Source organism: Carlito syrichta, unplaced genomic scaffold (assembly GCF_000164805.1).
Source record: "Carlito syrichta isolate Samal-C Ts95f unplaced genomic scaffold, Tarsius_syrichta-2.0.1 Scaffold303504, whole genome shotgun sequence".
In the NCBI taxonomy this organism is placed as follows: Eukaryota; Metazoa; Chordata; class Mammalia; order Primates; family Tarsiidae; genus Carlito; species Carlito syrichta.
In genome coordinates, this window is record NW_007247600.1 from 44457 (window position 1) to 67479 (window position 23023).

The 23023-nt window shown below is 35.8% G+C and overlaps 1 protein-coding gene across 1 annotated transcript in view; it reads right to left on the reverse strand.

Annotated features, from left to right (window-relative positions):
- The window catches only part of MOXD1 (monooxygenase DBH like 1), a gene marked incomplete at its 3' end in the record, with an annotated part of 63887 nt that extends 42771 nt beyond the window's left edge, over positions 1–21116 (reverse strand). The window contains exons 1-3 of the mRNA XM_008058610.1: positions 20659–21116; positions 18196–18363; positions 17974–18057 (exon numbers count right to left, since the gene is read on the reverse strand). Of these exons, the coding sequence (XP_008056801.1) occupies positions 17974–18057; positions 18196–18363; positions 20659–20736 (330 nt within the window). The remainder of the gene's footprint in view (positions 1–17973; positions 18058–18195; positions 18364–20658) is intronic.
- Between the last annotated feature and the right edge of the window lie 1907 nt (positions 21117–23023).

The following is a 23023-nucleotide window of genomic DNA, read 5'->3' on the forward strand; positions in this document are numbered from 1 at the left end:
TTATCTTTCCTCCCTGCTTCATCCTGATTTTCTGAGAACTGCTGAACGACTTCTTATTGCTACAGATAACTTGCATTCTGCAGATGTCTCAAGATATTGTACATCAGGCAAAAAAAGAAATTGGCCTCTAAGAAACAAAAAACAAATGAGGTCAGTCCTATATTTTCTCAGTATAGTGCCCGGAGAGAGTTTCAAGACCATTACACAGGAAGAAGGAACCCTGGCAAAACCTGTAATTTTCCCTGAGTTGAGGAGGTAGATAGAGCTGGGAGTCCAGAGAAGCCTGGTAGGTTATGGCTCACAAGTAAAATGTGGGAGATAAGAGAGATGCCCAGAGAGAGAACGACATCTGCAGAAGACCCGCCTCAAGTATTTACTGAGTACTGATCCTTCCAGGCATGAGAGGAAACTACCCAAGAGCAGGTAAACATCACTCTAAAGGACTAGAGGAAACAGTAACAGGAATATTACAGCACAGAGAATAGTCCCTCTTCCCCATAATCGCAGTGAAAAACTTCATAATTCACAGATCATTAGGCAGAGTACTCAGAAGGGTTTTGCCCTATAGAGAGTAAAATTAGCACCTAGTAAAGCTTAAAAATAAGACCAAAAAGGTCTGAGTCCAATAACTGAACTGCACTCCAGACAAAGCTCAGCAATATTCATAGGAATACAACATATCCAGAATTCAGCAAAGTGTAATTTAAAATGTCTGCCATCTAACCAAAACTTATAGTCATATGGAGAATTAGAAAAATAAAACCCATCATGAGAAAACTCAGTTAAACCAAACTAACCCAAAAATCACACAAATGACAGAAGTAATAGGCAGGACATTAAAGTAGTTATTATAATGATATTTCATATGTTCCAGGAGATAGAAAAATAATGAAATATATTAAGTAGAGGCATGGAAGATATTTGAAATACTTAACTGTAACTTTTGGAGCTTGAAACGATATCTGAGATGAGAAATGTAGTTCATGGTATAGAAATAAGATTAGACAATAAATAAAAGATTAGTAAACTTGAAAATAGGAAGCAATAAAATTACTCAAAATTTTTAAAAAGACTGGAAAAACTGACAGTTTCAATGAGCTACAGGACAATTAGAAGCAGCCTAGTATACGTGTATTCCGAATCACTGTAGAAAGTGATTGAAAAGCCTAGAGCTAACGAGAGAATGCTGAACTCTATCTAACATAAACAGCAAGCAAGGATCCACTCTCACCATCTCTATTCAACATTATACTGGATGTTCTAGGCAGTGCAATAAGGAACAGAGGGAGACAGAGATGAGAGACAGGGCAGGGGTATCAGATTAGAAAGAAAGAAGTAAAACTGTCTTTGTCCTCAGATGCCAGTTCTGATCATCCTTGTAGAAAACTCAGTGGCATCTATAATGATGCTGCTAGAACTCAAAGGTGAATTTAGCATGACTGAAGAATACAAGAGCCATACACAAAAATCAGTTGTATATATTCCCGACAATCAGAAAGTGAAATTTAAAAGTAAATACCATGTAAGATACCAGCTACAAACAAAAAAACTGCTCAGCTGACCTGTAAACTTCAAAAGACACTTATTTATTTCATAAATATACTTGTTTTATTTATTATTAATAAAATCGTAAATAAATTTGAATGTGTTTTCCTGACCATAAAAGTTGAAGAAGGGGCTGAGCTCCGTGGCTCAGCCTGTCATCCCAGCACTTTGGGAGACCGAGGTGAGTGGATTGCCTAAGCCAGCGGGTTTGAGACCAGCCCGTGCAACTTGGTAGACCTCGACTCTCCTAAATCAAAAATTATCCGGGCATGGTAGCTTGTGCTTGTAGTTCTGGCTACTTGGAAGGCTGAGGCTGAAGGATCGCCAGAGCCCAGAGAGTGGACGCTGGGGTGGCCGTGAGAGTGCCACTGCACTCCAGCCTGGGTGACGGAGTGAGACTCCGACTCAAAAAAGTTAGAGAAGGGTACAAATAAATCTATTGATATTTGTTACCTCAGAAGAGTGGGATTTGGAGAAAGGGAGACACCACTAATTTTTTGGTAATACATTTTTTTCACTTTCTTACTTGTTATAACAAGTATATATTACACTGGAAATGAAACAAGTATACATATTAGAAAATATGCTCATGTTAGAAAATAAAATGTTTTCTTGAGAAACAACGTACAGAACAAATTCCTTAATCTTTCAAATGAGAGATAAAACTTAATAGTTGTGATGACTTTTTGAGATTGGTAAGGCCAGTCCAGGAGCATATCATATCACATGTGAATTTTATATAATTATTAATTCAAGCTGAAAAAGAAATAAAATATTGCATGAAACATCTTTTAGCACTTGAAATACAGTTTGAAATAATGTGACTAAAACAACAATCTGTTGGAACATTTTATTTGTCATATGAGTGGAAAATATTACTCAGAGTATGGACATTTCCTGTTTATCATTGAAAAGAAGAACTTTGCTTCCCAACCTTGTAAGTTTAATTCAATTTTGAATCTTACAAGCCCTTGCAATGAGAGCTTGCCTTACTAAACAAAGGTGTATTTGGCAGTCTAGTTATTAAATGAACTGAGCTTTATCTTAAAATTGAATATACAAATAAAAAGTAAAAATAATAGAAGTAATAAATTTCAAGTTGTAATGGAACTAAGACACCATATAAAATCCAGCTGGATAGAAGCAAAGATATTTCCATTTTCCTCCTCTTTTAAATGTCTCAGAAAAGCCAGTGAAATCAAAGCGAGTTTCCAGTTGCTTTAAATTATTGGATAATTATATCCAAGTTACTTAGAGCTTTTTCAAGCTCAAGGTCACATAAGTTGTAAATGCTAGAGCCAGGATGGGAAACCAGATCCATGTGATCAGAAAGATAGCACCATTCAAACTTAGGCACATATAAGTTAAATAACGTGTTCAAGTTCCCACCAATAGGCTAAATAAAGGATCTTTTGTTATTATTTTTAAGTGTGACCCCGTTGAGGGTTAGAGAGTGTGTTAGTTTTTTCTTGCTGTATAACAAATCACTACACATTTAGCAGCTCAAGACGACCTCCAATATACATGGTGTTTTAGTACACATACTAATAACACTGCATTGTTTGCATCGAAGAGAGCACAGTAATTCAGTGCTCAGGCATTAGAATCAGACAGGGCCAAGTTCCTATCCCATGTTCACCACTTTCAAGCTCTGTGACAGTAGAGGAAACATCTCATTTTTCTGAGCCTCAGTTTGCTCATCTGCAAAATGGAATAAGCAGTTAAGTAAAGCACAGTGTCTGATACATAATGAGCAATCAATAGATATTTGATTTTCCAAAATTCAATATTTTAAAAGTATTTTCAGAGTAATCTTGAAAAGACCAGAAATTTTTTTTTTCATTTTCTGTATGGGTATATACTAATACCAAGATCACAAAAGTTAACGGAAAAGTAGAGGGGCACATTCAGTAATAGGCTATGATAGTGATTAATGATAAAACCCTGTGTTCAGTTTCCATCCAAAAGGAATAATTTTATCTTCAAGTCATGAGGTTAAAATCAGCTATTATGGAGAAAATATCCAATTTCATTAATAAAGGTGATTTTAGACAGCCTATGGAAGATTTTAATAATTAGAAGAAATAAATATACATCTTTGGAGGACTTTACAGCAGTTTTTTTAAAAAGCTTGGTAATAAATAATAAATGAATAATCTCCCAAGATCTTTTTTAGAATCTTTTTTAGGTCCATTTTTCAATAAAATTAAAAGCTAAGTGATACAAACCTCTTCTATAAAGAAGCCCACATATATTTTCTGTCTTAAGAAAACATGACTGACATTGACAGTGGAAATGCACATCGTTCCAACAAACTCCACAGTCAAATCACTAGCTCCAGGGAAGACCTTTCACTTCCACAAGAACTGAAAGGCTGTGATCGTCTTTTAGGAACTGTCTGCAGCTTTACTTTAAAGAACTAAACGGTAAAGAACTAAGTGGTTATGTGCATATGTGTGCAATTAAGAGGTAATCTTTATTTCTATTTTAGAGAATATGACGCGATTCATCAGAGTTTTAACAATAAGTAAAACTTGTTAAAGCCACACAATGGTATCATTCAAGATACATTCAGTGACTGCATTTAGGTATTAAAGGCCACAGTCCACACACTAGGGGCTTTGGTATGGTTAAGGCATTCTCTGATCAAAAAATGCAGTTACCCTGACAACAAGTAACTGCAGGGATTCTGCATTCTAATTTGACATATTAGACTATGGATTTAAAGTTTAGCCAGCAGCTGCTAGTTGGTTCTGGTATGAGCAGATGTTGGTTGGATCAAATATTCTTTGCCACATGTGGGACCAAATGGAGCTTCCTTACAGACTAATATTTAAACCTCAGAATGTTAATATTGAATCAAAGTCTTACTTTTTAGTCAATGAATGCTGTTTTCCATAGACCTAAAAGTCATGTCTTGAGGCTACACCAGCAAAAGTGCTTATACACATTTATTTTTTAAATATACTATCTTCCTCAGGGAAAAGAATCATAACAGGAAAAATATCTGCAGTGGATAAGTTACTTAACCTCTTTGGGTTTCGTTTTCCTATTTGCAAAATGAGGACAGTAATGCTGCCTACTTTGTAAGCTGTTCATGAGGACTGACAATCCACAAAACGGACAATGCTGGCTCTCATCCTCTAATTTCATCTTGGTGCTTAAACACAGAAACAGAGAGGTTGTCTTTGGTCATCCTCACCACTTGGCCACTTCCCCCTACATAAAATCCATCTACTTTGTACCTTCTCCAAATTATTCTTTCCATGTGCCACAGATATTTGCCCAAATCATCACTGCTGTCTCTTTTCTTCTTATCCTGTACTGTCTCTGCCAAGTAATTGGACATGAATGTTCATTTACCAGCTTTGGGGGTTCTTTGTTATTTGTGTGCATCTCTTCGCAACATCTCGACTATGAGGTCTTTGGGGCAGAAGGCTATGTTTTCTATTGCCTTAGGCCTAACAAAAGACATAGCATTGAGCACTGTTCAAAGCAGACACTCACTAGACACTCATTGATTCCTCTTCACAATTTACAGGTGACTAAGATATATAGCGAGATACATATTGAGGCTGGGGACAGTGGCTCACATGTGTAATCCTAGTGCTTTAAGAGGCCAAGGCATGAGGATCACCTAAGCCAGGAATCCAAGACCAGCCTGAGCAGCAGAGTGAAATCCTGTCTCACAAACTATGTATATAAATAATTCTTATATATATGCACATATATGCATATATATGCACTATACGCATATATATTATACATAGTGTGTAGATGGAGTACACGTCTGATTTCTGAAACACACCATAAACCAAAGGGTCTCTCCTATATTTTCAAGATTTCCTCAGGCTAAGCTAGGTTAAAGGCTAAGAAGCTATGGTTGCATTTGCACACTTGCTAACAGTTATTCACATGGTCTTGTCTTTACTTACGTTTTACAATTCCACCCAGAGCAATTCAGTGAGATTTCAGTATGAAGAGAGCTCTCTTTATTGGTAATGGAATGCACTTTAAAGTCAGTGAGGTGGCCTTCAGTATATAGTTTCAAAAATGGGTCCATTACATTATAAACATTAATGCACAATGCTAACTTCAATGTATACATTTCACTAGAACATAAGTCTATTCCCTTTCATAGAAGAAATTATCCTTTATATTTGACTTCATTCAGATGTTATGATGAAAGTCAGCTGTGGCTCCAGGAGACAGCTGCTGTTTTTGATTCTCCACTTTTGTCAAGAAACAGACAATCTCCAGACCACAAACTGCTGAGCTTTTCACATGCAGACAGCTAACACCGGGCAAATCAATAGTAGACATTCTATGTGTAGTCACTCTTTATGATAGTTGTTGAACAAAATAGCTTATTACTATAAAATATGCATTAATATGGAGGACATGCATTACGATAAAATATGCATTAATATGGAGGGCATTTTACCAGGCACTATAAAATATAACTTAAATACAGTCTCCTGGGAAATTAATAATAAATTGTAATAATTTAATACTTTTCAACAGGGGGTTTGTATCAGGGTCACTTGGGGAACTTTTCCAAATAACAGCAACAACCACTACCATCACAAAGGACTGGATTCCATCTCTCAAGATTCTGATTCAGATAATTCTAACATGCACCCCAGTTTATGAACCAAGAAAAATACAACAATGACTCAGTGAAGCAAGGCTCAACTATAATATTTTTGATTTGCAAGTATAATACTTTTTCTTTCTAAAATATTTAATTCATGTATGATCTGAAATACATTTCTGTTAAATGTCTCCCAAGAGAGTCTTGATATTTTAAAGAATACAGCTGTGCAGCCTTTTATGACTTGACTGAAGTTGTGAAAAACTATACTCTGATGTATGAGTTTTTAAAACTTGAATACAAAGTATCTCATTTATTAGAAGTGAATTTCCTGGATTGCCTGAGCCCTCTGGTTCGAGATCAGTCCCGGCAGTTTGGCAAGACCTTGTCTCTACAATAAAATAAAAAATTAGCCGGATGCGACAGTGCACTCCTGTTGTTCCAGCTACTTGGAAGGCTGAGGCGGAAGAATCACCAGAGCCTAGCAGGTCGATGCTGGGGTAGCCGTGAGTGTGCCACTGCACTACAGCCTGGGCGACAAGAGTAAGACCCCAACTCAAAAATAAATAAATAAATAAAAGAAGTGAATTTCCATGTATTCTTTCTTTAGTAATCAGTAATTTCTGTGAATTACTAAAAGTTCCCTTCATAAAAACTACACAACATATTATTTTGCATCAATAGGGTACCAAATGTCAGCCTGTTTTGTTAAGTAGACCATTTCTACATTGAAAATAGACATAAAAATAAAACTGGCATGCTATATCCCACGGTAACATACAAAAATTATCTGCATTCCTTTTATAATTTTTAAGACAATCTTTTATTATAACTTATTTGATAAATATATACATACTTATAAATTTATTTTATCAACTCACCGCTTTGTCAATTCTAATATTTAATGAAAGACGCCATAGAATTTTAAGGGTTAAAGATCACTTAGGAAAACCTCTCAGTTTTACAAGTTTATAGTCTTTGGGTTGTGTTATTGACATGGGTTCAATCTCTTGAGAGGAGCTGTAGTGTAGTCACATTCATTTTCAGCTGACCAGTGGTTAAGGTAAGATTAAAATCCAGACTCTCGGTCTGATTCTTAGGCCTCTCTGAGCCGTCTCTTCTTGTCGTAGAGTACTTTGCTCTAGGCATTTTGTCATAAATTTAATGGCAAAGGAAAATGTTAGTATTTCCTCTCACAAGTCAGTTTATAGACCATGATAGTGGGAATAAAACAGTCCACTACCATTCTTTTCACGCTACTCTGAGAAGATTTTTAACTCAGCTTAAACAGAAGACTTTGGCTTGCTTCCAACGATCCTTATGCTATCAGCATGTCCAATAAGATTAGCAGACTCATTAACTTCTTTCCACTGAAGTTATTTCAAATCCTTTCCCCCTAATATCTTCTCCAAGATTTAACATTTTGCTCCTTTCTGTTGTCATACGCATAAGCTTTAGCCTAATCATCTTAACTCTAATCTTATTTAAATAACTTCCTAAATTACAAATGAAACTTCTTATGTGTCATCCATCATTAATGAGACTTTGTCAACCCCTAGGGTAAAAACAAAAACAAAACAAAACCAAAAAATGCCATCTGACTGGGTCTTAGTCACTTCCCAGGACCTTTAAACAAAATGTCTCTGGAGATTCTGGTGGGGCCTGGTCACATAGCCCTGGATCTATATTCTGTAGGACTTAAAAGTAGCCTGGCACAAATATGGTATTGTTCACTTCAACATTTGTTAAAGAGAGTAGATCTCACGTTAAGTGTTCTTACCATAACAGGAAAACAAAGGGCCATAAGGAAACTTTGGTAGGTGATGAATATGTCTATTACTTTGATTGTGGTGACGGCATTACAAGTGTTTGCATATATCCAAACTCATCAGATTATATACATTACACGTGAGCAGTTCTTTTTATATCCATGATACCTCAATAAAGCTGTCAAAAAAATAAAAGGTAGTCCAAGCTCTGAGACGTTTTCTCAAAGGACTTGTGGTGATATAAACTTTTAGACATCTGCCACGCGGATTATTTTTCACTGTGACACATGTATCTTGAAAAAAGTCATAAGGCCTGGGCTAGCGAAATTTTATACAGAAAGGTTCACTAGTATTGCTAGGGAGACCTGTGTTCAAACCTTAGCTCTTCTTCACCTAATTTGTGTCAAGTTGAGCAAGCTATTTTAGCTTGCCATGCTCCACCCAGTGTGTTCACCTGGAAAGTGGTGGTAATGCAATTTACCTTATAGGAGACTGTGAAAATCGAACGAGATAGTGAATTAAAGCAGGAAAAAAATAATACATACTTCCCTGAGTGTAAGTAAAAGTCAAACAATGTTATCATACCTCTTAATCTTATTGTACCATCAACATATAGAACACAACAAAAATATCTTAATACCTGTTCAAAAAAAGTACTGCTAATTAAAGCATTTACTAATTTTTATAATAAATAATTACAAAAATGTGCTAGTGCTTTTCTGTTGTATCTTTCGTACTACTTGAAAGAGATATGAGATTGAAGTAGTGTTGGGTGATAGAAGAAAAACTAAAAAAAAATTTGTTTAATGTACGTTGAAATGGCATTATTTAAGGTCATAGAACAGAAGGTTAATAAGTGACCTAAGAATGTGAAAGAATATTTCCCAGAGGATTGTCACCAGTTGGTTTTTATCCTTACTTAGCCAAGAACAGGAGGAAATTAGCTTAAATTTCATTTGGGTTAGAGGAATGGAAACAAGCTATGAAATCTAATTCCCAGGGAATCTTTTCTTCAGAATAAAATAAAGATTTATTGCCTATCATCATTTCAATGTAGCCCTGACTCTAAGTATGAGAAAACACTAGATGAAGTTTTAGTCATCCATCTCTATAAGTCCCTTCAGGGGAAGGAAACAGCAATTACGAGTCTACTATACAACAGGTGTTCTCACTTGTATTCATTTAGTCTTGACTGAAAATTATTTTTCCGGCTTTGCAACTAAAGATGCAGTCTCTGAGAGTTTAGATTGCCCAATGTTATTGAGTGAATGAGAAACAGAGTTAAAATATCATCACTACCTATCTCTAGACCCATCCTGTACCAGTCCATCGCAGGAAAGCCTTAGTCACCCTGGCACTCTTAATTTTTATCTTCATTTTAAAATGACATCATCTCCATGATGTAAGAGGTACTTGAAAACCAAAACAAATTGGAAATATAGCCAGTACTTATTGGGCTATCTAACACATGCCAAACATGCAAATACACTACAGATATTATCTCATTTGATGACAGTTAACATTTGAGGCAAATTCTATTATTAGCCCTTTGTACAGATGGCAACCTAAGACTCAAGGAAGTTAGACAGCTTGTCCTGAATCCCACACTGATCGGTTGTGGTGCCAAGATTTGAACCATGTGGTCCTAGCCCGTAGACAATGCCAGAGCTACTAGATAATATGGGTACTGTAAAGATTTGTGGTTTCACACTTTGATTTGATGTGAATGCTTTACATTTTCATTTATATAAGCAGTTGTTCCAGAATCTTAACAGTCTTTAAATAATATCAATAACAAGTTTAGTTAAGTACATGGGAATTTTAAGATTAAAAAGTGAGTGGTTTATAGCAATAAGAAAGTCTAATGAGCCTCTTTTTAAAAAACCGAGTATTTTTCTATCAACAGACCAAGCAGCCACAGATGTCTCTAGACGCTCTGGATTCTAGTAGGGGTTTGGGAAAATTTGAAATTCCCTCAAAAGGATTAGGACACCTCAAAACTTATGCTAAGAGAGTCTGTGCCCAAGGCGGTAAAGAAAGAGACCTTTGAACTTCAAGGGAGGTCACGGGTCCTAAGCATGTTCACTGCGGTATGCCCTGGGCAAGCATGCCAGCAACTCAGACCTTGAGGCCTCCAACCCCCAGTACAGACTTCACTTTTTGTTTTCATCAAGTCATAGGTATTTAGAAGCAGAAAGAGCCAATTGAGATCATCTGGTTCAATCCCTTTAGCTTACAGACAAGGAATTTGAGGAGCAGACGAGGTTAAGTACTTTCTCTAGGGTCAGAAAGCTAATTAGTGACAGCAATAAATCACTTCCATGAAAAGACATGCTTTTAAAGCAAATTTAATTACCTTGTACTCTCAAATGACTTTTAAGAACACCCATGTAGCTAGACAATCGCCAATGTTTCTGTGAAGTAGACGTGGCCCAAGAGAATCTAAAATGTGCTTCACAACATTGAACGTGCTAAGTCAGCAATCTTTAAAATGGACTAATTTGAGTCAATTCAGTACTGTTAGAGGCAACTCTTTTTCTACCCAGTGCTATAGTATCAGTCACAGTAAATGTCCAAGTATTTTCATCTCTTCTCTAATTAAACATATATAAAACTTAAGATATGCTTGGACATAGGGATATAATTTTTTGGCATCTGTAAACACCGTAGCACAAATTCCCAAAGAAAGGTATTCTTTTGATTTTACAACAGAACTTTTTCGAGAATGTAAAAAATCATCCATTTTGTCAACTGATGACAAAACCCACAGGTATAATGGTAAACCATTGGTACTACAAATTGAATAACCAAGAATCATGCTGAAATGTATTTAAAAGGAGTGGTAAGTATTTTCACATGAGGTATATTGTGAAAGTTAATTTGCTTCAACATGGTAAGTAGATCTATGTAAAGATGGAACCATTTGCCTTTAGAAAATATGGTTACATTAGTAAAGAATAAAAGGGAGACATCAGTGAGGAAAAAGAAATTATACAGAATTGGAATTTGTATGGGTGAAAACACAAAGAACCATTCTGTTAACAGTCACTAGCCAACATCTACTAGTCTCCCATGTGATACAGTGAAACAGAAGATGAACCAATGAAAAAAGAGTAAGAACTCAAGTAGGGAGTCTGTGGAGATGAATCCTGATAACAAACCAAAATGCTATTTCTTTCAGGGATAAAAGTTGCATCAATTAAAGTATATTTTAAAATATCATTTCAGGAAAAAAAGGGAAAGAGACATAGTGTCAAAGAAGAGCTAATTCTAATAGCTGTAAAACCATGAAGTTTGACACAACATGCTCAGATTCCCACAGTTTACTAAATTTATCCCTGAAGGCTGACATATTTTCAGAAAACAGAAATCTTCTATCACACTTAACACTCCAGAAATGTGTTTATGATACAGTTCTCTTCTTGATGGCATTTTTTTCTTTCTTAAAAAGGAAGGAACACAATAGGGAAACCAGGCACCAATGTCCATTTAACATGGTCTATTAAGCCAAATGTTCATGTTATGTGCCTGGTATAGGAAAATCCACTTTCGAGTCACTATTTCACGGTTCTACAGTGCTCTGGCTCCAAGGACATTCATTCTATGGCTATTCAGTGTCAATAATTCTTAGACTTTCATGTCCTAGGAAACATCCCCAAATCGAATCGTTGAGATTTATGAGTGCCACCGAAAGAAGAGAATAGCAGCAAGGAAAATTCATGAAAAAAAAGATGCTCTGTTAAGTAACAAGCGATAAAGTAAAGCTTTATAGCGATATGAAGAGAATGATGAGAGTGTTCTCAGATTTCTCTAACCCCACATTTCTCCAAAGCAGAAAGTTTTCAAGGTGACTTCCTAAAACGAAACGATTGACAATCTGGATTTTATCTGGAACTTTGTCTGGAAAGGGTTGACTTGTTTGGGATCCCTCAGCAGCCCAGAAACCTAACAAGATGATCAATAGCTTAGCAATATTATATTGCTAGTGATCTACAAAAATTTTATTTACTTTGCTTACTTTGGTTAACTGACATTATGTGACAGGCACTGTTCTAAATACATTATGAATACTAAACTCATTTGATTCCCTTGATAGTCATAACAGCCTTTATGACATATTATGTTACGCTATGATATGTTATTATCACCAATTTCCAGGTGAGGAAACTAAGGCACAAAGAGGTAAATAATGTGCCTGAGGTCACATAACTGGTAAGAGGAATCCTCTCCTAAAGCTCAGCAATGGTCAGCCTTTTAGCATGATGCTCTATTCATTCTTTTCTGGGCCTCCTCACTAAATAGTAATTTTCATTGAAGTCATTAGAGGCTGGGCTCGGTGGCTCAGTCTGCAATCCCAGCACTTTGGGAGAACGAAGCGAGTGGATTGACTGAGCCCACAGGTTCGAGTCCAGCCCGGGCAACTTGGTGAGGCCCTGTTGCTACAATAAATCAAAAATTAGCCAGGCGTGGTAGCACACACCTGTAGTTCCGGCTACTTGGAAGGCTGAGGTGGAAGGATCGCCGGAGCCCAGCAGGTCGAGGCTGCGATGGCCGTGATCAAACCACTGCACTCCAGCCTCAGTGACAGAGTGAGACTACGTTTCACAAAAAAAGAAAAAAAAAAGAAGTCTTTAGAGAACAACATTGAAAATATAAATAGCCTGATAATAATAATTGGGTTTATTAATAATTTTCTAAGGATGAGATACTGTGCTGAGTGCTAAAAATAAACAAATAAATAAAAGCAAAACTCCTGTTGAGTCCTTACTCTAAACAATCTCAGAAGGAACACACCATTTCCATTTCCATGAGAAGATCGAGCTGTGGGTGGGCAATCACTTTCCCATAGTTTAAGGACTACTAAATGGAAAGAAAAATTCAAAACTGGAATTGAAATTCATCCAATCGCAGAAACCCCTCCTGACCACACTTCCAATCACAGAAAGAAGAAATTCAAACCTGGATTGAAATTCATCCAATCGCAGAAACCCCTCCCGACCACATATCCAATCGCAGAAACCCCTCCCTTTTTCCCACAGCATGAGGTTTAGTTTCCCTTTTAAAAAGCTAGCCCTTTAAAGAGAGGACTAAGGAAGAATGATTTTGGGTGGCTGTTTTTTTGTTTTCCTCTTTTCTTTAACATAGTAGGCCATTAACAGGTATTTATCGAATGGAATAAGACACACCACATTTAAACAGATGAATTAGGAGTAGTTGGTTTATGAGGAGAAATCCTTGATAATAAAAGCCCCTCAAACAAAGCAGTGTGTTAAACCAATTATAACCCCAGTTTCTACCAGATATCCAAGCATGACTTACTAGTCTTGACAATGACATTACTATTGACTAAGGAGTGTGGTAGAATTGTCTCTTAAAATTTTTACATTTAGAGTAAAGTTACATCTATGGTAAAGCTTAAAGAAAGTTATACTGAATTATGGAGAGATGGGCTGGAGAATGGGTCTCTAGTGTTTGACACAGAGATAATCTCAGATGAGAAGTGTGGTTTGTTTGTTTGTTTTTTTTTTAGTTGAAGTTTCACTCTGTTGCCCAGGCTGGAGTGGTGCAGTGGCACGCTCACGGCCACCCTAGTGTCGACCTGCTGGGCTCAGGTGATTCTTTCACCTCAGCCTTCCAAGTAGCGGTACTACAGGTGTGTGCTACCATGCCTGGCTAATTTTTTTATTTTTACTGTAGAGATGAGGTCCCAAGTTGCCCAGGCCGTTCTCGGGTCCGTGGGCTCAGGCAATCCTCTCACCTCAGCCTCCCAAAGTGCTGGGATTACAGGCTAGCCACCATGCCTGGTCAAGTTTTAATATCAGTCACCAAAAATATTCTTTTTCTACAATTTCCATATCCACCTGCAAGTGTGACATGCTGTCATCTAACAAAACACACATTTTCAAGTCACAATTTTAGGCATTTTTTTAAAGAATCAAAATACAAATTAATAAATTGGAATCACATGTGAACAGGAACAACCAATAATTTTATTATGATCCCAATTTTTTTACAGATGAAATCGTTCAAGTATATTTTATATGTCTAATAATTTCAGACACTATTTACCTTATCTCATAATTTTAGAAGCAAATAATTTTTACATGATTAAAATTTAATTTAAAATGCAATTAATTTTTTTAATTTCGTCATTCTCATGAAACTACTGATACATTTTATTTTCTTAGCCTTATAGTGATTATAACTATAAAATGTATACAGTAGTCCTCCCTTATCCAAGGGGTTACATTCCAAAACCTCTAGTGGAGTGGATGCTTGAAACTGCAAACCCTGTATATACTTTGTTTCTTTTTACACATGCATACCTATGATAAAGTTTAATGTAGAAATTAGACTTAGTAAGAGATTAATAATAATAACTAACGATAACCTAAAACAATTATTACAATGACTGTAATTAAAGTTAGGTGAATGTGGTCTCTCAAAATATCTTATTGTGCTGTACTCACCCTTCTTGGGTTAATGTTCAATGATACATCGTCCACGTCAAGAGATGGAGTGACATGAATAACATAGGCATTGCAATGAAACGTTAGGCTACTATTGGCCTGTATTCCAGTCTGTGCAACCATCCCTTGCTTGCGAATGGCTCAGTGTCAGTTGCTTCAGGGAATCCCTTGCCAAAGTCTTTGTACAGGCTCAGCCCTTTCTGGTGCAGCACGTTGTTGTGAGTTAAAACATGTTTCTGCTCATGTCTTCCACCCACAATTTTAATGTCTTTCCCATCGTAACTAAGCACTTATCACACACTGTGACCATAACTTTTGCAATTTTGAGGTGTGACAGCAAGGCTAGCACATACTTCTTTTTCCTTCTTCACAATTTCATGGATAAAAAGATTTGTTCTTACTGTAGCTCTTAGCAGCCTCAGCATACAATGTTTTTAAGTTGAGAACTTCGTCCTTTTCACTTAAAAAAAAGCATTTGATGGTTTACCTTTGGCAATCCAAATGGCCAGCATCACCGTCTTTGTGCTTTGGGGCACAAATTAAATGAAGAGTTCATACAATGAAACTGATTTCTCACAATACTATTGTAATGAGTATTCTTAAAACTCACTGCAAATGACATACCACATAATACAATAGGAAAGCAATGTTCTCTTTTCTGTGAAAGTATTTTTGTTTGTATTAGAGAAAAACTGAAGCTTTTGATACAGTAAATTGTGAAACATAAAATAAGGATAAGGATAAGCTCTTAACTGATGGCTTTTCCAAAATAATTTTCTTAAATTATTAGAAATCGTCTCTACTATGAAAAAGAGAATGGAAGTTAGATAGTTTCTTAAGGTAAGTCCTAGACCTATTAATTCTACTTCATTAAAATTTTATTAAAATCTGGCACAAGGTGCAAGTTAAAACTGCTTTTGAAAGGTTGCCTTAAGCCAGGCATGGTGGCTCACACCTGTAATTCCAGCATTTTGGGAAGCCGATGAGAGAGGATTGTTTGAGTCCAGGAATTCAAGGCCAGCCTGGGCAGCATAGCAAGACCTCATCTCTAAAAAAAATAAAATAAAATAGCAGGCCATGGTGGCACGTGCCTGTAGTTCCAGCTGCTAGGGAGACTGAGATGAAAGAATCAACTGATAGCCAGGCATGGTGGCTCATGCCTGTAATCCCAGCACTTTGGGAGGTGGAGGCAAGAGGATTGCCTGAGCCCATGGGTTCGAAACCAGCCTGGGCAACGCAACTTGGTGAGATCTCATCTCTACAATAAATAAAAAACTTAGCTGGGAATGATGGCACATGCTTGTGGTTCCAGCTACTTGGAAAGCCAAGACAGAAGGATCACCTGAGCCCAGGAAGTTGTAGCTGTGGTGAGCTGTGATCATGCCACTGCACTCCAGCCTGGGTGACAGAGTGAGATCCTGACTCAAAAAACAAAAACAACAACAAAAAGACTGCTTTAAAACCACTTAAATGACCTAAATATTTTAAAATTATTTTTACAGTAGAACTTTCTTTTTTTTTTTGTATCCTATTTGAGTTTATTTACAAGAAAAATGTTTCACAATATTTAATGAATTTTAAGATATTTTACAGTTTAACAAGATCGGGAAAATGTCCTGTAGGCAGTAATCTTGTGTAATAACAGAATTTTAAATTCTAGCCACCACACCTCTGTCCCTGCAACAACAAAAATCTGCATGAACACTTCTCTGACATGCTGTCTCCCCCTCAAATCCCCTCTTGCCCAAGATAAAGAACTTATACTGTCTGATAGACCTCCAAGCATTGCAAAAATGCTCCCAAGCTCTTCATGTCAGTAAGCTCCCTCTTGATGCAAATGTCTAGTGAAGACAGTAATGTGCTCCCCAAAGTACTTCATTCTAAGCCCACTTATTTGAGTATTATTATGTTTATTAAAGGAAAGTCAGCTAAGAATATTAAGGGAATTACCAAGCACATATCCTATATAGTGGGTTGGAACATATCCTGACCTAGTTTAAATGTAGAAAATTATTATTTCATTCAACTCAATTATTAGCACTAATAATGATGAAAACAAAACTGTATTAATGGTAAGGAATGCATATCCTATCAATTAATGTTTGCTAAAAAAATAAATAAAGGATCTATTTTATGAAAAATGTATTTTCATTTCTGAGTCTACAGTCTGACTTTTGCCTCTTAAGTCAGGTTCTGATTAACTTTACTGCAACTGACACACAGCAATATACGACACAGAGTATGTGTAAATATAACAGTCTCTTTTCTAAAAAGACTTGTCATTGGCATAAAGGAAGGACTTATGTACTTTATTAAGTATCTAGGACTAGAATTGGCATCCCTCTTTCACATTCACAAAGTAGAAATGCAGTAAATGCAGTCACTGTTGGTAAGTCTCCTATTTGCAAAAATATCCTACAAATATTTGGGACTCCGTACTAACTCAGTAACATTCCTCTAAACTGCCCCTTTAGCCTATGTAGTTATGAATCATTCTGTAAACAAAAGGCAGATCTGTGCAATTGGACAAATACTCTTGAAATTAACAAATTTAAGTCAGTTTGTAGAATGTGCTCAGTGTTTCCATCTCTGCTAAAAGGCTTTGAGGTTGGTAGGGAAAGTGTCCATTTTTTACAGATGAGGAAACATAGGGTTACAGTTTTACCCCAGAGTGACTTACCTGAGAGTACACAGTTAATTAAAGGGTGGATCTGCTATTCAAACCCACGTATTTCCTTCCAGGTTCCAGAGTTTAGAAGTTTGTTCCTAGCTACACTGCTTTATAATGTAGTCTGGAGGCTGACAGAAAGGCAGTACTATCTGGTCTTCTGAATGTGTGTAGTATTCCATATGCACCATTTAATTCTAGCTTATTCTTTCTTGTGTCTTGGCCATGTCTCTCCCAGTCTCACTGTAAGTTCTTTGACAGCACAGATCACACCTTCAACCTCTGTGGAACTGCCAACAATGACCACCACAGAGCCAAGGCTTACAATTTTTTTTTTTAAAGAAACTGTTCATTTACTAACTACATGCAAACCTTTTGGAAGGCTCATCCCAACGGGGTGGAAAGGAATTGTATGCCACAGGTTAAGTGGGTTTATTTATTACCCAATTCTGTATTTTTAAAATTCTTTAGAAATTCACTAATTTTTATTTTTTAAAAAATGATCCTTATAACATTATTCAGTATTTTCAATAAAGCAGATATCGTCAAACATCATTGGTGGAAAATGTAATAACCTTTCTGGATACAATTTATCAATATGTAAATATAGTATTTTGAATTGCAATTTCTGAAATTCAAATTGTAGATATGCTGCGCAAAATAATAGCTAGCAGTGTTCAAATGCATATCGGTACTTTCTTACCTTTGGCAGGTATAACTAAGGGATGACCAAAATACTAGGTATAATCCAAGCTTTCAGATGTAAAACTGTATGGGTCAGTCAAGCCAATTCTTTCTTTCTCTAAATAACTTTTATGGAATGAAAAATCATTTCTACTTTTTTTTTTTTACTGTTTTTGTATTAAGGACATCCATTTCTTCCTTCACTGATCCAAATTAGTTTTAGCCTATGAGTGAATCACATACCTTTATCACATGATGCTTTTCTTGGAACACAGGAATCTTAAACATTTGGCACCAATATGTTGTATCTTTGTTTGGGATTGGAACCTGTCTTAATAAAAAGGGAAGGAAGACACAAAATCATATTCTCCTGACATGCTATGAAGTACAACAATGTAAGCAAAAACTCTCTTATACACTGTCAATAAGCCCACCCCTCTAACCATGAAACGTAAAAACACTTACGTCTTGATTTACCAGGTCAAAGGATGGCAAGTCTACAGACAGCACATTGGCCTTTTCAGGATTCAACAATCGCAGACTCTTGGTGCCCCGGTTGGAGTCGTGGTACTTGGGACCCGCTTCTTCCACATCTTCATGATGGTAGGCCCAGATCACTCTCACAGTGCTATCCTGGTGATCAGACATGGGCATGATTATGTCTCATGAGAACACTTTTCTCACGATGGAGTTGAGTTTTAAAAACTCTATTTTCAGCAAGATATAGAAGCAAACAAAGGAGAATAATGACATCTGAAGTTCTCAACATGGTCTCTAACATTAACTGTGTAAATTTGATTATTCAGGAAATTCAATAGATGAGTTACTTTTTGGAAGGAATCGTTTCTCTCTACACACAAGATTAAGCATTCCAAAACAGAATGAAGGACAATTGACTTAGTAATTAAGCTTTTATTGTTTTTATAAATATAAAACATTATTGTTTATTGTTTCAATAATAAAAACAATCATTGTCTTGTCAGAACTTTAAGCTAGCAACTACTACAGAACAAGCAAATATTCCTATGAAGTAGCAAGGTCTTTGGAAAGTTGAAACTTGTTTTAATACCATGGAAAATTTCAGGAAAAATAAATAAATACAATAAAAATGTAAATGACCTTAAGACTTTTCTTTTCACAATGAACTTTTTTCCTTAGGCACTAGCCTAGCCACATGTATGAATTTTCAGAAAGTGTTAACACAGAAGGATTTCTGATTCTGGGTTTGTTTATTATTCTAGAGTCAATATATAGTCATTTTATGAATCTTGGGAATTTCCAAGGGACTGGGGTGCCCCAACTAGAGAAAGTACTGTCAGATAAAACTATTTTCCATTGAGCAACCAGTTCAGAGTGCCCAAAGGGCTGTGAGCAGAGAAGGTTTGCAGTAAAGAACTGTTCAGTACTCCCACATATAAAGGTGCTTTTGCCAAGTCTTTGTCATAAGAACTTTGAAAATAACTAACAAAGCAAAAGCTATTTATTTTAAATGTTCTCTTTGCTATAGTCTTAATAAGTCAAATGACTATAATTATTATTCCAATTAAAGTATAATTGCACTGTATGTTACAGAAAAAGTGATCCATCTCTTTGTATGTGTTTTTTTCTTCCTTTGACTTGTAATGCTGAATGTTAATCAGAACTACTTCATATTTTTTACATTCCTATTTTTAAAGCTTTAATTTACCAAATAAAAAAGAAAATTGTATTGGTTTATGCAAAATAAAGTTGATCCAAGTAATTCATGGAAATTTCCAAAGTATCACACAAATGATATATTCTCTAAATATTTAATTTGCATGTGCATAAAGAGATTAATTTTTGCATGAAGTCTGAAAATAAGAATTCTTGTGTAATAAGCCAATAGGCAATTACAATCAGTGAACTATTCATCTTGATTTCAGAGGTTTACAAAGATGGATCAGTTACAAATCAGATGAGTTATATCTTAATATCCGATACACAATTCACTCTTGGGTAATACATTTCTTCAAGTTTTTATGTATTGTCTATTTTCAAACCTTACAAAGAAGAAACTAAAATGTGTTATAGATAAATCATAAAAGCTTTTAGGAGCTCTTCAAAATGTTAAATTCACCCCAAAATTGTCTTTATTGAAATTCATAGTCTTAGATTTGGGAGGGCTTCTAAAAAAGATTTCAAAAATATTCCCCAAAATGTAAGCTATTTCAACCTTTTTGGGAAACAGTATGGCGATTTCTCAAAGAACTAAAAATAGAACTTTCATACGACCCAGCAATCCCTCTTCTAGGAATATACCCAGAAGAACATAAATTGCTTTACCAAAAAGACATGTATGTTTATTGCAGCACTATTCACAACAGCAAAAACATGTAACCAACTCAGCAGCCCATCAAAAGTGGAAATATACATTTGATGGACTATTAAGAGCCATAAAGCCAAAATCATAGCTTTCACAATAACATGGATGCAGTTGGAGACCACCATAAGAGTGAAGTATCATAGAAACCATAAGAGTGAAGTATCATAGAAACAAAAAACTGAAGACCACATGTCTCATGACTCATAAGCGAGACTTGAACACTGGACACACAAACATGAGGCTGAGACTGGCAGATGCTGAACGCTGCTAGGGGAGAGAGCGGGGGTCAGGGAGGCCACTTGGCAACACACTGGGCACCTAGTCCACTATCAGGGGAAGAGAGGGCCAGCTAGAAGCCCAAACATCACCTGTGTGTAACTTATTTATGCAGTAAATCCTTGCTTGTACCTCACCTCTAAAATAAAATAAAATTTGGTGTATATATATATATATGTTCCAAAAAAGACTATATGACTTTGTTGTCAAAGATTATTCTAAATCTCTCTTTCTCTTATTCTGCAAATTATTTCACAAGTGTAAATATACACTTTATTCATGAACGCATTTACTCATTGATTCCTTACCGTTATACTCTTGTCATTTATGTCACAAGTATGCAGTTCTCTGGTAAATTCGATTATTGTGTGTGTACTGTTTTCCATGGCATATTCTAGGTGGTAATCTTGCTTGACATCTTTTTTCAACTCTCTATTTACATTTGTAAAATAGTCCTGTGGAAAACATGGAAAAGAAAAATCAGAAGTCTTAAATACAAACTGAAAATAATTTATATGACCTTTAAAAACTGATTCTGGGTTCACTTATAACAGAATCCTGTGTCTAGAGTCACTATAAACCCTGGGGGTTTCCAAGTGGCTGTAGTATTCCAACAGGGAATCAGGTTCCTAGGAAACTGATCTGTCCTTGAACTTCTGGGCTTTCAGAAAAAGTCAGTGTAGATTGATTATATCATTGATGCATTGAAAAGAGCATCAAGAGATGGAATGAATGAATATTTGAGATCATCGATTACTTTTCCTTCAATGTATGAATTCAAAGAGGGACTTCGGCACTGTGAAATGTCTTACACCAATGTGAAATAACTAGTTAGCAGCAAGGACGTCACTCTTTCCACTCTTACACCTGGTGGAGCCACCCTTCACCATTCATCAAAGCAAAGAGATCTATGGGGGTTTATAGGTTATTTCAGGATGAGTTTTGATGGCACACTCTTATTAGAATTAAATGCAATGGAAAAGATGCAAAGATATAAAACTAGTTGAGCTATAAGACATTGAAAAACTAGGGAAGCGGTGTTTTTGTAAACTAGTTGTAATTTTTGTACTAAACTTGTTGAGTGGTATACATATCACTTCTGGTAGATAACAAGTGCACTGGAGAGTCCCTGGGATTTGGAATCCAGTGACTGGAATCTGACCCTCAGCTGTACTCTGAAGCAACCTTAAAGAACTGCTGAAGTCAAACTCTGAGAACTTGAGTTTTGTAAAATAGGGATAGAATATACCTATGTTATAGATTTGGAACAGAAAATAAATGAGATAGTATTTGATAGACAGTGGGTCATCGCCTACCATGGCGAGTGTCATTCAATGCTTCTTTCTTTCTTTTTTTTTGTACTATAGTTTGGTTTTAACCTCAGGGTATTTTTCCTACATCCTTTACCATTCACCTACTATGCCAAGAGTTATCCAGGTCATGATGTTAATTTTTGTCACTTCTAAAGGACACAGAATTTGCCTTAATTAGTGCCTTGTTGATTTTTTTAGTACTTAATGATATTTTATTTTTAAAAATCATAGAGTTGATTTAGGATACACATGTGGAAACATAATTATAATTCCTTTGACTAACATTAAAATTGTATTTGAAAAATTGATTGCTATCTTTGACCGAGACAATATAACATACAAGATAAAACCTTAAATTGTCTATAAAAGTCACATTCACATGGATGGCTTTTGGCATTTTTATCCCTACTACCTTTGTAAGGTAATTATCAAATGTGCATACATTTGGGACCCAGAATACCAAATTTAGACATTCTTTAATATGTTAAAACCCAAATTTATTGAAAATGCACACAGTCTAACTAACCTTTCTTCACCTCAGAAACAATAACTACAATTTATGCATATATTCCAAGCACCAACCTCTCTTTAAGCCTGTTACATGTATTAATGAATCTAATATTCACATCAAATTTATGAGATAAAATTGTTTTTCCATTTTATAGATGATGACACTGAAGCACAAAGAGGTTAAGCAACTTGTCCAGGATTATACAGCTCATGAATTGTTGGGATAGGTTTCAAACCCTGGCACTCTCACCCCAGAGGGTCGAGTCTTCTATGCTGTTCTACACTCTAGTGGTCACTGCTGGAATACAATGGGTCCCGTTTACTTTTGCTTATTTTTTCTGTCTACAGAAACTAGCCACATCAGTTTTTCTCACAAAATGTTCCTCTACTACTGCTAAAGTTGCGGTGTGTCAAAAAAATTTATTCTGAGAACCAGGTTGTAATTGCGAACGCAATTTATATAAAATACTGCTATAATACTGTAATTTTCTCATCTTTCATTACATAGATTTTCAATATGTAAACGAAATAACATCTGTGGACAAAGAGGGACTTAGATCAATTAACTGAGCTTTTTTTACTGAACTCATATTTCATTACACGATTCAAGCAATCACAGTTTTTGCAAACAAAAAGAATACAATACAAACTGTAATCAGTTCAAAGAATAATTATCCTAGTCTAGAAAATATGTTTCCAAAACCAAATATGTTTTTAAAACCATTAGTTCCACAAAACATCCAGCTGGCTTGCCAATTTTCCATTCATTTTATACCCAGTCAACAATACAAACTTCTTCTAGCTATTCCACCTTCTTCTGACTTTTCAGATAACTTAGCTATTAGACAAT